General features: G+C 34.9%; 1 protein-coding gene across 2 annotated transcripts in view; it reads right to left on the minus strand.

Moving 5' to 3' along the window:
• The window catches only part of UPF2 (UPF2 regulator of nonsense mediated mRNA decay), an 89,471-nt gene that overhangs the window by 36,217 nt on the left and 38,824 nt on the right, over positions 1-14,430 (minus strand). For both annotated transcript variants that reach the window (XM_057731963.1, XM_057731964.1), the window contains exons 9-11: positions 9,816-9,924; positions 2,513-2,626; positions 297-413 (exon numbers count right to left, since the gene is read on the minus strand). In XM_057731963.1, the coding sequence (XP_057587946.1) occupies positions 297-413; positions 2,513-2,626; positions 9,816-9,924 (340 nt within the window). The remainder of the gene's footprint in view (positions 1-296; positions 414-2,512; positions 2,627-9,815; positions 9,925-14,430) is intronic.

The raw sequence follows: 14,430 nt of genomic DNA on the forward strand, positions 1-14,430 counted from the left end.
AATGTACCAAGAATATCCACAAAGAGGGCTCTAACACAGCAGTATTTAGAGTACTTGCTCCTTTGCATCTTTTGTCAAAACTTATCTGGGGCTGAATTTAATCCCCCTTTACAATAATGTGAACTCACTGGCATCCAAATGAGAAAAATTCCTACAGCTTTCCAGGAATGGCTGGAGTTCTAGTTTAGGCAGAAGTGTCCAAATGGCAGGGCAAGATAAAAGGCACTGGTCAAAATTTTTAACCCCTGGAGTAAATCAAGAACCTCAAGCTCTCGCTAGGATCCTCGAGCCCTTACCAAAAGTACACTGGTTCTCAGGTGAGATTCTGGAGATCTGAAAAGAAATCTTCCACATGTTTCCAGCAGGGTACACGCCATTTCAATATGGTGATGGGAAAAGTCTGACAGAAGCATCTGTAATAATAATAATGATGAAAAACCACAAAGACAACATTTCAATCCTATTAGAGAAAGAAAACATTATACACCTAATGTGTGCAACAACTTTTAAAATGTCAGTGTAAAAAGAAAAAACAAAAGCTAAACACAACATTGTAAATCAACTATATTTCAATTAAAAAAAAAAGCTAGTCTACTTTAGATGCCAAGCTTCATCGCTGGGTATCTTCTGTGTTCGGCCATAAAATTTTATCTAAAAACTTCAATATATTTAATGTCATTCCTTTTAGATAGATATATGAAAACTACTTATCAAAGCCCATTTTATATTTATCAGGAGATGCTATGTACTTAGGAAAATACCACATACACAGCTAACATTTTCTAAATAGCTTTTTGGTTTTGGTTTATATGATATTTACCTTTAAAATTCTGACAATAAAAGGCTTACTGTACGAAATTTATAAGCACAACACATTACCACCTTTTAGTATTTATCCCCCCAATATTCTTCTGTGCACATTTTCTAAACCAAAACAGATATACACATATCATTTAATAATTTGTTTTTTATGGCTAACATGAGTATTTTTCCATGAGTATTTATCCTTCTACGGCATGATTTAAAGGATGCATAGGACTTTTAATATGAACTATACTAAAACTTAATTGATTCTTATTTATGGGACATTCATATTGTTTACGATTTTTTGCTACTATAAACAATGGTGTGACAAACACCTTTGCAGATAAATTTGTGCACGTTTATGATTATTTCCTTAAAACGAATTTACAGAAATGAACCTGTGTCAAATAAATGTATATCCTTCCTATACATGTCATAATTAATACAAAGAAATAGTTGTTCATGGCATGATTCCTTTCAATGACGGCACTGAAAACACTTTCACAAACCCTCTTAAAATGCTGTCCAAGTCTCCCTAATGTACTTTGTAGTCTCCTGAGATGCTCCAAGCAGGTTTAGGAAACTTAACCCCCTGAATATTTACAATGATTATTAATATTTTAAATACTCTTAAGAAATCAAGTAAAGAATCTGTTTAACTCAGGGTTTTCCAAATGTATCTGAATCCATGAGACCCATGGATGCCTAGCAATATCTCAAGGAAATTAACTTGATGAAACATTTGTTATTGTTAGTAATGACCAATTCCAAATGTAGAATTATTTCATCTATGCTGCATCAGCTTTACCAAACATAACTAGTCACTAATGAATTTCTAGCTTAAATTCTATTGTGGACAAAAAAACATAATCTGAATAATTTCAATTTTTTTGAAGTTGCTGCCACTTTCTCTTTGGTTGATTTTGGTAAATCATTCATGTGCATTTGAAGAGATTACAAATTCTGATCCTGTTGGGTACAGTGTCAATCAGATTAAGGTTGTTAATTGTGTTTTTCAATCTTGTATATATTTATTAATGTTGTCTGCTTATGTGTTCAGCTACTAAAAGGTGTTCTCAAGTTTCTCACTATAATTGTGGATTTATTTCTCTTCCCTTGTTGATTTTTTGCTTTATATATTTTGAAAATACATTATTGAATGCATACTGATTCAGGAAGGTAACACTTTCCTAGTAAAAGGACCTCATCATCATTATGAACTATGCTTCTTTATTTCTAATAATGCTTTGTGCCTTAAAGCCTACTTTGTCCGATAATAATGAAACCAAGTGCTTGCATTTATCTATTTATTTATTCATTCATTCATTCATTCATTCATAGTGCTTCCATGGTATACTCCCCCATCTTTTCACTTTAGGCTTCCTGGTGTTAATATTTAAGGGCATCTTCCTTGTAGGAAGCATATAATGTTGCTTTAATCAAGTCTTACATTCTTAAGGCTTTTACTTAACGTAGTTTGTCCTTCTGCATCTCATGTAGCTACTGTTACAGCTGTGTTTGTATCTACCATCATATTATCTGTTCTCTATTTTGCTCATCTGCTTATTGTTTCTTTTCACTCCTTTTTTGTCTTCCTGCAGAGTAATCAAATGTTTCTTAATTATACCATTTTCCAGCACTTATAAACTAAAGCATTAAAACTTTAGACGTGTCTATTAAAAAATATTTCAAATGATTCAGCACTAACCTTTAAACAATGCAGTGTATCATTTTTTGTGAACATCTTAAACTTAGTGAGTTCTCCAATAAAACGAACAGTTTTGTTCTTTGTTTCAATATTGATCTGGTCCTTTTTTCGCACCTACAAATTAAGAGAAAAGAGATATTGCTTAGATAATTAACACTTTGAAATCTGTGATAAGAATTATTTTAATAAGACTGTGTTCACTCCAGATATTTTAAATAAATTTGGATATAACTGCTTGCTATATTCAAATTATTTTAAGGCAAAATAAGCTCTGTGGAATGCCAGTAACAGGACGTGCTTTGCAAAACAGTTTCATGGTCAAATAACTAGGGGAAACAATGCATTTCATCAGCCTTAAAGAGGCTCTCAATATGTATAAATACAGCTGATTGACTTTGGTGTACCTCAAAAACTGGTACAAGAGTGTAAAGCAATTATATTCCAATAAAGAGCTTCTTAAAAAAAAAAGGCTCTCAAAGAAACCTGTTTAACTTAATTCAATGTTTCTCAAATTTATTTGGCAACACAAACCCCTCTTGTGAAATGTTAACAACTACTAGTTTGTTAAATTAATATTACAAGGAATACACTTTAGGAAATGTTGCTTTAAAAATAATAAACCAAGAGCTCACTTAAGCAAAAATACTAAGGCTCAGTTAGTATACTATAGTTATGGACTATATTCTATATTTTTTACTGTAAATTCATTAGTATGATGAAGTTTCCAATACAATCACTTTTTTTTATCAACAGTCACAGTCGTATATCAAAGTTCAAATCCTTTGCAAATATAAGCCCTCTACTTAGGCACACTTTTCAAGAAATATTGAACATAAAATCCCATTACAACAGTACAATGTGAATAAACATGTCAAGATAAATATAATTGGATTTAACCTCAGAATTACGTTTTCATCAGGAAGCCAAACGTGCAGCCTAGAAGCCTTTTCTGTGAACAACAATAACAATATGGTAGTGCTTTGAACTAGTTTAGTGTTCCTTATTTTTTCAGAACACTATCCTATCTTATTTGTTCCACATAACAACACTCTGAGAAAGGAGCAAAAGCTGTATAATTCTGATTTAATAGTTAAAACAACAATAGAACACAAAGCTGTCAAATGACTTGACCAAGGATCAGTACCAAAACCCCAGACTCCTAACTCAAACTTGAGAATTCCGCTGCTCTACCATGTGCTGGGATTCAAAGTAAGTCCTAACCTCAACCACACCCGGAAAATTAGTGACAACCTTTTACGTAAGTATTAAACTTCTACATAGACAGCTAACGCTTAAATGGAACCTATCATCTTTCTTTTTAAGGACCTACTTTCTATAGCAAGCAGAGATAGGTGTTTAGATTTCTTAGATCTTCAGGGATAATTTTTGAACAAAACCATGTTTACTCATTTTAAAAAATCAGAGCAAACTAGAATCTCATTATAACTATATTTAATCTAAAGCATCAGCAAAACTGCAACTAAAAATAAAATCACAAAAACTCAACTTATAGAACTTTAATCACATCATTCAAGCACACAAAATAACTCTGAGATTGGAGATAAACAGAAAAAATTAGAACTATATTCTAGTTAAAAATATTAAACAAACTAATATTGAATAAATTTGACTATTTATTCTAGCCTTGCAATTTAGCCTTCATAAAGACCTTTTCACAAATAGGATTTGATAAGCACTGTATACAAAAAGCTTCTCTTATTAATCTATCTTATTTTGTAAACTCTGAGGCAAGTTTGACCTACACTCTAGATTAAGAGTGTAGACTGGACCAAATTTGCTAAGTTTAACTCCTAGCTCTATCACTTACTGTTACTTAAACTCTGTGCCTCAATTTCCTCATTTGTAAAATGTAACTAATAAAAGTAGCCTATATCATAGGGTTATGAGTCTTAGTGAACTGATACATACAAAGCATAATCAATAGTGACTAGGACCACAAGGAGTTCAATAAGTGTTAGCCATTATCAACTTTATCCACATGTGTACATTGTATCACTATGACACAGACACAAAATCAATATTCACTGAGTGAACTGATGAAAATGCTTAATGTTTATGTACATATTGCAGTGACGTGAAAGAGTAAAAGATCTACAGTCACAACACCTGAGCTCTTGTGGTCATTTTGTGCCATGTGGGGTGGGGGTGGGGGTATATAATCTTGGACAGTTCCTATAAAACTCCCTAAACCTACTGGCTTACTGGTAAAATAAGGATTAAAATAAGGGTGATGATGGTGGTGGCAGTAACAATAATAACTACACTTCACTTGATACTAAGCAATAATGTCCAGGACAAAAGAGTATGCAAACTTTAAAATGATGCTTGAGGAGTGTTCTAAATGATGCTGTAAAATGCTTCTGAGTGAGAAATAAAAAATGAAAAATCATACATAAAATATAAATGCATCCATGAAAAACTATAGAAGAAAAAAACTAAAGAAAATATACTAAAATATTAACAAGGTCTGCTTTAAGTGATGAAATTATGAGGTTTTCCCACCCTTCTTTCTTCTTGATATACTTTTGTATTTTCTTAATTGCCCACACTGAGCATAGGTTCCTTTTACAGTTAAAGAAATATAGCAAGAGAAAAAGTATAAAGAAGCATTTCAGAAATGATATACTGAAGCTGAATCTTTAGAGGGAGTAGGACTGGGAAATACATATATATGCTTTTAAAAATCTCCTTGGGTGATTCTGGACGCACAAGCTCTTAGCAAGTGTGCTGTGGAGGATCATGCAATTTTAAGTATTACTGAGCATCACAGTTTCCAAAACACATAACATAGTGTATCTTTCACAATTATTCTTAAATATTATTAAGGTTAAGGAGGTACAATCTAACTAACATAAGATTATAGAATTTTTAAATGAAGTATTAGAAATCAATTATCCCTCGTTTTCAGAAGAGGGAAACTGAAGGCTTTTCAAAAGATCATGACTTATAAACAAGACTAACTTATTCTGACTCCTCATTTAGTATTTTCCAATCTCACTGGCTGACTCTTTATTATCAAAGGGTAATCAAACACTTCTGCAAAAGTAAATACAGATGAATTAACAATGTAAAATCTTCTATACATTTTTAGTTCAATAATGTCTCAAAAGATTTTATTTACATAATCAAATTTAGCAAAAATGCTGCTTATAATTCAATTATTAATAACAGCTGAAATTGACATTAATCAAATAACTAAATTCATATACATTAATAAAAACTCTTCAGATATATCAACATACAAAAGAAAGAATTCCCAAGGCCTATCATTCATTATTCCCCTGGAGGAAGAACCTTTTGCCCCAAACTGGTCCGTCTATAACTTCACCCAAATATTATATCTTCTGTCCTCCATAATTTGCTCATTTTGTTTTACATAAACATTCTAATTTTTTGGAAAGTCCACTATACGCTAAACACTAAGCAGGCACTGGGTTTATAAATAAGTAAACTTGCCTCCCAAAGAAACTTATTTTATTCTAGGGACCACAGATCTCCAAAGTAGTGAGGGCAAGACTCTTGATCTACCGGGGGCGGGGGGGGGGGGGGGGGGTTAAAATGCTATTTATGTTTTTGTTTTTTATCTCATAAGTTAAACGTTATTTTTGTATGTTTTATGATATAAAGTATGTGGTAGAATTACAAGTGCATATAATGTATAAATAAATATGTCTATGCTGGGATATATGGTCAACCCACTTTACCAACAGAGAGGCTTGATCAGAAAAATTAAAAGACCACTGATATCAAAAATGTCAATCAGTGAGGGTGATACGGCTATATTTAAATAAAAGTTGTCTTATCCATTATTAAAGAAGTAGGCCTTGCTAAAAATGCGGAGAACAAAGAAAACTAGAAATGGAAAGAATTTCACATAACCCCACTATCCAAAGACAGCCACTGGTAATATACCGATGCATAATTTTTTTCTATTTTGTACTTTCCAAGCATATTAACATAACTATAAATTTATTATGTGTAAGATTTTAGAGCTTGCTTTAGCGTGTTCCCTCATATAAAAAGTACTTTCTCTATGATTTGAAACCTTTTTGGTAAATAAGACTTTCAATGGCTGTATATCATTCCAGCATTGTGCTTATATGACCATTTTCTTAATCCATTGTTGGGCTTCTAGATTATTTTCCTTTTTTTCCCTTATTACAATTCATGATGTGAATAAAGCTTTTGGGGGTATTTAGGATTGTTTACTTGGGACAGATTCTCAGAGTTGTCCACTGCATGAATGCCTCTAAGGATCCTGAAATATACTGCCAAATTCCTTCTCCAAGTTCCAATCTCAAGTATGTGAATGGTTTCTCATTTCTATTACCTTCACTAACCTGTTAGTCAAATTAGCAAATCTGTTGCTTTAACTAGAATTTCTTTGACTACCAGATAAGATTTCATACACTTTTGCTAACTGTAAGCATTACTTCTCAGGTGAGGTTCTTAAGCAAGGGGCAAACAGGATTAGATTGTGCCAATATGTTGGAACTAGATAGAAGGCAGAGATGGGAAATTTGGTTAAACAGCTCTTCTCCTAATTCAAGCTGCGGAGAGTGAAAGACAGCAGACAGCAGCACTGGTAATGAAGGAGAGACGCTAGCCTTGAGGAGGTGTTTTAGAAGATATATCAATAGAATTTGGCAAACACAGGCTCCTGAAGGTCAGAGGGCCGAAAGTAGATGTATTTCCCTTAGTGATTAGATAAAATAGATAAAATATATTGCAAATTTATAGGGAGAATATAGAAGCTGGTATGAGGAAGTGAAGGATAAAGACATTTTTGAGAAGAAAATGAGTTTTATGCGCATATTTAGCTAAAAGTACATGAGAACTTATTAAGCACCAGGAGAGAGGTCCTGGCAAGAGATATATACACGAGGCTGCTGGGAAATAGATGTCAACTGGACCCCAGGTAAACTGTGTTCCATCAAAAAGGAGAGTGAAGGAAGAAAGTCTGGGGAAGGAACACCAACATGTACACTAAGCTGGAAAAAAGAGCAAAAGATATGAGGACAGCAGCCCTAAGTGAGAAGTAGGAGAGAGTGGTGGTAGAGAAGGGGTAATTATTATTATAATGGCATCTGTGTGATGAGCTTTACATGCATTATCTCATTTAATCAGGAAGAACAATCCTACTTAAAAAGATACAAATTATCCCACTTAATAAGCAAGGAAGCGGAGGTATGGAGCACTTCAGTTAATTTGGCCGAAGTGACAATGCTAGCATGTGGTGGAGTCAGAATGGTGGAGTTCCCTAGAAGGCAGGAGAGTCCAGCAGTTCAGAATATGCGGGGACATCAACTAGGATGAGGCAATTAGGAAGAGGACACTGGTGGTTTCTGCCAAAGCGCTATGATGGTAAAACAATGCGTAAACGTCAGAAGTGCAAGAGACAAGTATACTCTACAACACTTGAACAAGAAGGAAATGAAAGAGGATGGGGGGAGGGGTGCAGTTGAGGAGAGTTTCTTCTTTTTATTTTAAGGATGGGAGAGTGTTGAGCACATTTGTTGCCTGATAAATGGCAAAGCTGCTGGTTTGAGGGTGGGAAAGGCTAGATCCTGGAGGAAGCAGAGGTGATCAATGACGTCAAGTACCTTTTATTTATTCTCTCCCCCGAGAGCAGTGGTTCCCAAATATACTCTGGAATCCTGATACTCTTCAAAAACCTCATAACAATAACAAAAATGCCAATTCCCTCAACTCTCACCCCAATTTTCAAAGATGGGAGGGGAAGTACACATGAACAGAATTTTCTTAATTCTAGGTTTCTCACCAAAAGCACTAATTATGCTTGGCCCAGCAAGTTATGTTTCGTTTGACTGTGGCTTTGCTGGAGGGGGTACCATATAACTCACACAATACAGTCATCCTGCCTGCTAGTAAAACAGAGTCTGGTCTGTATCTGTATGATGGGATTAAAATACCAACAATATGACTTCAGACGCATCTGCCCCTGAATTAGCTGTGTGTTTCAAAGCACATCCTTTGAGTGACTGTATATTCAGCCCCTTCCAGGAGGCTCACAGTGTTCATTACCCTATTAAAGCTTTGGAATTCTTAGCATAAAACAAAAGCAAAACAATTTAAGTTTCTTGATCTCAGTGTTTCCAAACTTCTCTAGACATAGAAACCTGTCCTTGCTTAATATCATCTATGAAAGTCTGAAATACACTTCAGCAAAAAAGCTGGCCCAGAAAAAATCTTACCCACAAATCTCGTACTAACAAATTAACACCCATGGCAAGAAGCCTTTAGAGACCATTCCGTTCCTCACACAGACTTCTGCTTCCTCTGAACTCAAGGTGCTGACTCTCCAACAATTCATTTGGCAATTAAGCATGCATTTCCTTATAATATCAAGTATATTCAGGGTTTGAATTTTTATTTTACGCTTGCTTTTGCGAGCAGTTATGCCTTATCTTCCCAATTACATCGTGAGATTCCTGACCTCTGGAATTATGTCTGTTCTGGTGCTCAGCCATACTACTGACTTGCGTACAGCGAGTGCAATGAGTGCAACTGAGCGCAGCAAACATGTATCTGCATTCCAAGCAACTTGCTACATGAAGCTGAATTTTAGGAACACAGTTTTTCCATAGGCATACATGAACCCTTGCATTTCACGTCTTTTTCAAATTCTACCAATGCTCACTTTCAGTCACCACTAAGGTATCATTTTACTCCTTTCAAGCCTGTATCTACACGATCATGGGGCTAACGCGGGTTTGGGAGAACCACTCACAGGCACTCGATTAAGAATCTTTAAGGTAAAGATTCTTAATGCAAGAATCAATAAAAACATGGTCTATGACAGCATTCACTTAGATCAGAGCATTTATGCAACTTTGTGTGCCCCAAACACTGGACCCCCGACACCTAGACAAGCATCCTATAGGCACTGTGCCCTGACTTGTCACAGCCAATCCTATGTTTCTTCTGCAAACACCAATGAGGCCTGCTGGCTCTCTTGACCTTGGAGAATGTTTTTTACTTAACAAAAGCAAGAAGTGCAGTACCTACAATGGGAAAACAAGGTAGCAGCAACAGCTCACCTCCCAATTGGAATAGCATTTATCAATTTCAAGCTTTGTTAAGTAGATTTACATTTTAAAAATTTAGAAGTCCATACATTCTGAACTGTTATACTACTATCAAGTTTCAAAATGTGCTTACCAATAAAATAATCATATTTTTAAACTAAAGAATCCTGACTCATAAGTATATATATATATATATATATATAAAATTACAAAATAAATGCTTAAATACATACATGAAATCTGAAATCCCCCCTCAGCATGGAACAAAGATCCTCTGCTACATCAGACATGCAGGGATGCAATGTAGCAACCAATCTTGCATAAAATGGTAGCAAATCCAACCTGCAAAAGTTACATGTGATATGTGTAAAAGGAAGGTACACCAGAAATAACTCATTTTAAAATTTAAACTTTCTCAGATATATTCACACATTTAATGATTATAAAAACTAACAATAATCATATAGACATGCCTATGTATTGTCATCATAATGAAGTATGTGGAAATTCAATTTGCCTTGTGAAAGTTCATTAATAATCTGGTATTTCCCATTCAGTGCATTTATCGCACATCTGCAATTTTGATCGAGTATGCAATTTTGATAAAATATGAAATACTGAAGAAAACATGGCTTAGATTTTTAATCACATAATTACTGAGTAAATAAGCATAAAGTTAACTTAAATAGTACAGTACAATTCTTTTAAATCATTTCCTTCATTTATCCACAGATAAGTTATTTGGAAACCTCAATGTAAAGTAAAACGGTAACCAATAACCAAAAGGGTATCTAAGAAGTTAAAAAAAAAAAATCACAAAGCCCACACACTAACTTATTCTACCCATTATAGAACCCACTTGGATTCTCACATGGGGCCTCTCTACTCTTATTCTGGACAATAAATGTAAATCTGTGTTTACTCATGCTGCCGCCCCCTTTCATCATCAGAGCACTTTCTCATCAAATTTGGATGCAACTCCAGAATCCAGCACTCCAGGCAGCCACTACTAATTAGAATCAACACACAAACTAAAAATTTATTTTCCATTCCTGCCACAGACATTACTTTATAAAACTTGATCATCCCATGATTCAACACCCAGCAGATCAGACTCTGAAGACAAGAAGCCATGAGGAACTAATAAAAGCAGCTGCACTGACAGCAGCAAGTAATGGAAGCTGACAGTGAGGAAGGAAGAGGAAAACTAGAAAAATTCAAAACAAGAGCTCAAAAACTACAACAACCTGAAGTCATTCAGAACAGACAGAAATAATTCTACAAGTCTTACACCTCCCTGAGTATATCACTATACTACAGTACATGAAAATGGTGTGATCATCAGACAAAACTCTGCCTACCAGGAAAGGCTGAGAATTAGATCTGGAAAACTCCCAATGTGGACAGATTCAGCCTTAGCAGGGAGAAGGGACATAGTGAAGGAAGGAAGAATGGAGATAAATTTGAAAGGTGGAATCAAGGGCAGGAAAGTGCTCAAATTCACTCCTAAGAGCCTCAAAAACTTTATACTCCTCTTTGACCAGTATAATTTCTTTTAAAACTTATCATGGGGACTTCTCTGGTGGTGCAGTGGTTAAGAATCTGGTGCCAATGCAGGGGACACGGGTTTGATCCTTGGTCTGGGAAGATCCCACATGCCACAGAGCAACTAAGCCTGTGAGCCACAACTATTGAGCCCCTGTGCTGCAACTACTGAAGCCCATGCACCTAGAGCCCGTGCTCTGCAACAAGAGAAGCCACCGTGATGAGAAGCCCGTGCACCACAATGGAAGAATAGCCCCCCACTCACCACAACTAGAGAAAGCCTCGTGCACAGCAATCAAGACCCAACACAGCCAAATTTAAAAAAAATTAAAAACAAAAGAAACATCATGTATTTTTTCTTACCCATGTGCTAGGCCCTGTCCTAGGCATCTAATAGCCATTATTTATCTTGTTGATCCTAATAACCACCCTATCAGGTAGATATTATAATCACCATTTCAGAAATAAGGCTACAGAGGTTGAGAAAAGTCAAGAATATGGTGGCTCTGCAGTAGTACCTCAAAAAACTTTAAATGCATTATATCCTTCTTTAAAGAAATGAAAAGTACAATCCATTATGTAAAGAGCTGAATCAAAACATTTAGTCTTAAGCTTTATTTTAAATGTTTCTTTAAATTATTTAAAAAGTTTTATCAATTGAAGGTTAAGTTCCTGTCACAAAGAAAATGCATACGTGTGGGTCACATTACTCCTCGCTGATATCACAAAAAAAGAAGTATCCTCTAACACACTTTCACAAATATGTAATAATTTTCTTAACATCTGCTAGTGCAAAAACAAAAAACAAAAAAACCCTAGGGCAACAGCACACTTAACTTTCATGCATAATAGATGGATTCACACTAATATCAAACTTATTTTCTAAATTTTCAAACTTTAGTTAGACTATATTTTAATATATCATACTTTTTTGGGGAACATTAGTTTTTTCGTATCCATCTTAGCAACAAATACTTTCTTTTCCAGTTCATGATCAATTACAAATATAGGACATTAAACCTACGCCCAGGTTCTACCCCTCCCAACCGCCATAACTACAGGTCAGAAAAATAAGACTCAGGAGTTGAGGTCACGGGGCAACAAAGAGCAATGCACTGGAAGTCAGGAGGCTCAGGTTCTAACTCTCTCAACAGCATTTCTACGATCTCATGAATTGACCTGACCCCATCTCCAACTATTCTCTCCAGTCTCACCGGACCCCTAGTAATCCTCTGAGCCTCAGCACTAGCTGTTCTCAGTAGCTGAAGTCTGCTTACCCCAAATTATCTCCGCCACTTACTCCCTCACGAAGGTCAAGTCTTAGTTCCAATGACACCCCCTCTGTGAGACCCATTCTGAATATACCACTGAAATGGTAAATCCATTCCACCTCTCCATCCCCTGCACTAATTTTTTGAAAAATTGAATTTATCACCTCCTAATGTATATAATTTACTTACTGGTTCATAGGTGCTCAATAGATATTTCTTAGACAAATACTGTTAGCTTTTATTCTAAAATATTCTTCACCATATTAAGGAAGTATCATCGTATTTTTATAAGAATATTAAATTTGATCAAATTTTATATTTTATCAAACAAGAGCTAGTTTATCAAATATCTTTTATGCAGTTAATGGGATAATCATATAGTTTATTTTCTCTACTGCTGTTATATATATTGTTTCCCCTTTTTTAAAATAAAATTATTTATTTATTTATTTATTGGCTGTGTTGGGTCTTCATTGCTGCACACGGGCTTTCTCTAGTTGCTGCGAGTGGGGGTACTCTTCGTTGTGGTGCGCAGGCTCCTCACTGTAGTGGCTTCTCTTGTGGAGCACGGGGCTTCAATAGTTGTGGCTCACGGGCCCTAGAGCACAGGCTCAATAGTTGTGGCGCATGGGCTTAGCTGCTCCGTGGCATGTGGAATCTTCCCAGAGCAGGGCTTGAACCCGTGTCCCCTGCACTGGCAGGCGGATTCCCAACCACTGAACCACCTAGGAAGTCCAATAAGTTTTCTTTTAAAGTATCTTTTCATTCCTATGATCAATCCTCTTTGATTATGCTCAATTTTTATTTTTAATATACTATTAAATATAACTTGTTAGTGTTTTACTTAGAACTTTTATGTCAATATCCAAAAGTGAGACTGCTCCATACTTCTAATTTCCTTGCTCTTTTTTTTGTTCAGACTTTGCCTATTTCTTCATATTATGAAATGGCAAGTTTTCTTTCCTATGCTTTGGAAAAAACAATACAGCAGAGAAATTACTCTGATAACTTTCTACATTTTCTTCCATAATCACTGGTATATTTAATTTTGTCTTCATTGAGTTAATTCTGAAAATGTATATTTTTTTCCAAAAAAATTTTACCTGTCTCACTGAGGTTTTTGAATGGTTTTAAAATATTTCTAGCATATCATCTGGCCTATTCTTAAACTTTTTAATGTTTATTTTATATTTTCTAAATGGTTCTCCACTTGGATTTTTTTTTTTTAAGAATAGCTCCTGGGTTTACAAAATTAATATTAATCTCGATTGTCTTTTTCAATGTATTTTCAATAAAATTTGAGATTATAACATGTAGCATCAAAAAATTTAAACCAAACTATATGTCATTTGCTTTTTCCTTCTTTTCCTGGGCAAGTCACCTATACTTTGCTTCAGTTTTTTATTCTTCCAATTAAGCTCAATCTACCTCAAAGCTTTCTCCCAGCCACAAAAGAAAGGTGGATATACCAACCCATTTTAAAGTAAAACAGCCTGTGCTATCCACGCAGACTCACATCAGTAAACTAAGAACATGGGTCAGCACTTTCAGCTTCAATAGAAATTTAAAAATTAGTTTAAGGATCCCCTAGAAGATGTTACCTCTTTTAATTAAGCCTTTCCAAGCAGTTAGTAATCCTAGTTTTTGTTTCTTTCAGAATTGGTCATATGGAAGTTAGTTAGATTATTCCATTTTCTCAGAATCCTCTACTCCTAATAAACTCACCATATCCTTCTCAAACGAAGCTCCTAAAGTTCCTCCTTTTTCCACTCTTAACTTTTTACAATTAAATGGATACTGATACTAAATGTCATCCTGCCCCACTTTAGTCTTCAAGTTCTGTGAATGTTCATTCATTACTTCACAAAATAAGATCCCCTATGTTGTAAGTAATATAAGAAATTAATTATTTTTTCAATGTTAGTCCTATTTAAGTATGCTTTTCTGTCTTTTCCACCTTCCTACAAATGGAGGCCCAAAGAGAATGCAGTGCTAAATGCTATATCAATCACATGAAAGTTATAAAACACTT

The sequence above is a fragment of the Hippopotamus amphibius genome, chromosome 4, assembly GCF_030028045.1.
Source record: "Hippopotamus amphibius kiboko isolate mHipAmp2 chromosome 4, mHipAmp2.hap2, whole genome shotgun sequence".
Classification (NCBI taxonomy): Eukaryota; Metazoa; Chordata; class Mammalia; order Artiodactyla; family Hippopotamidae; genus Hippopotamus; species Hippopotamus amphibius.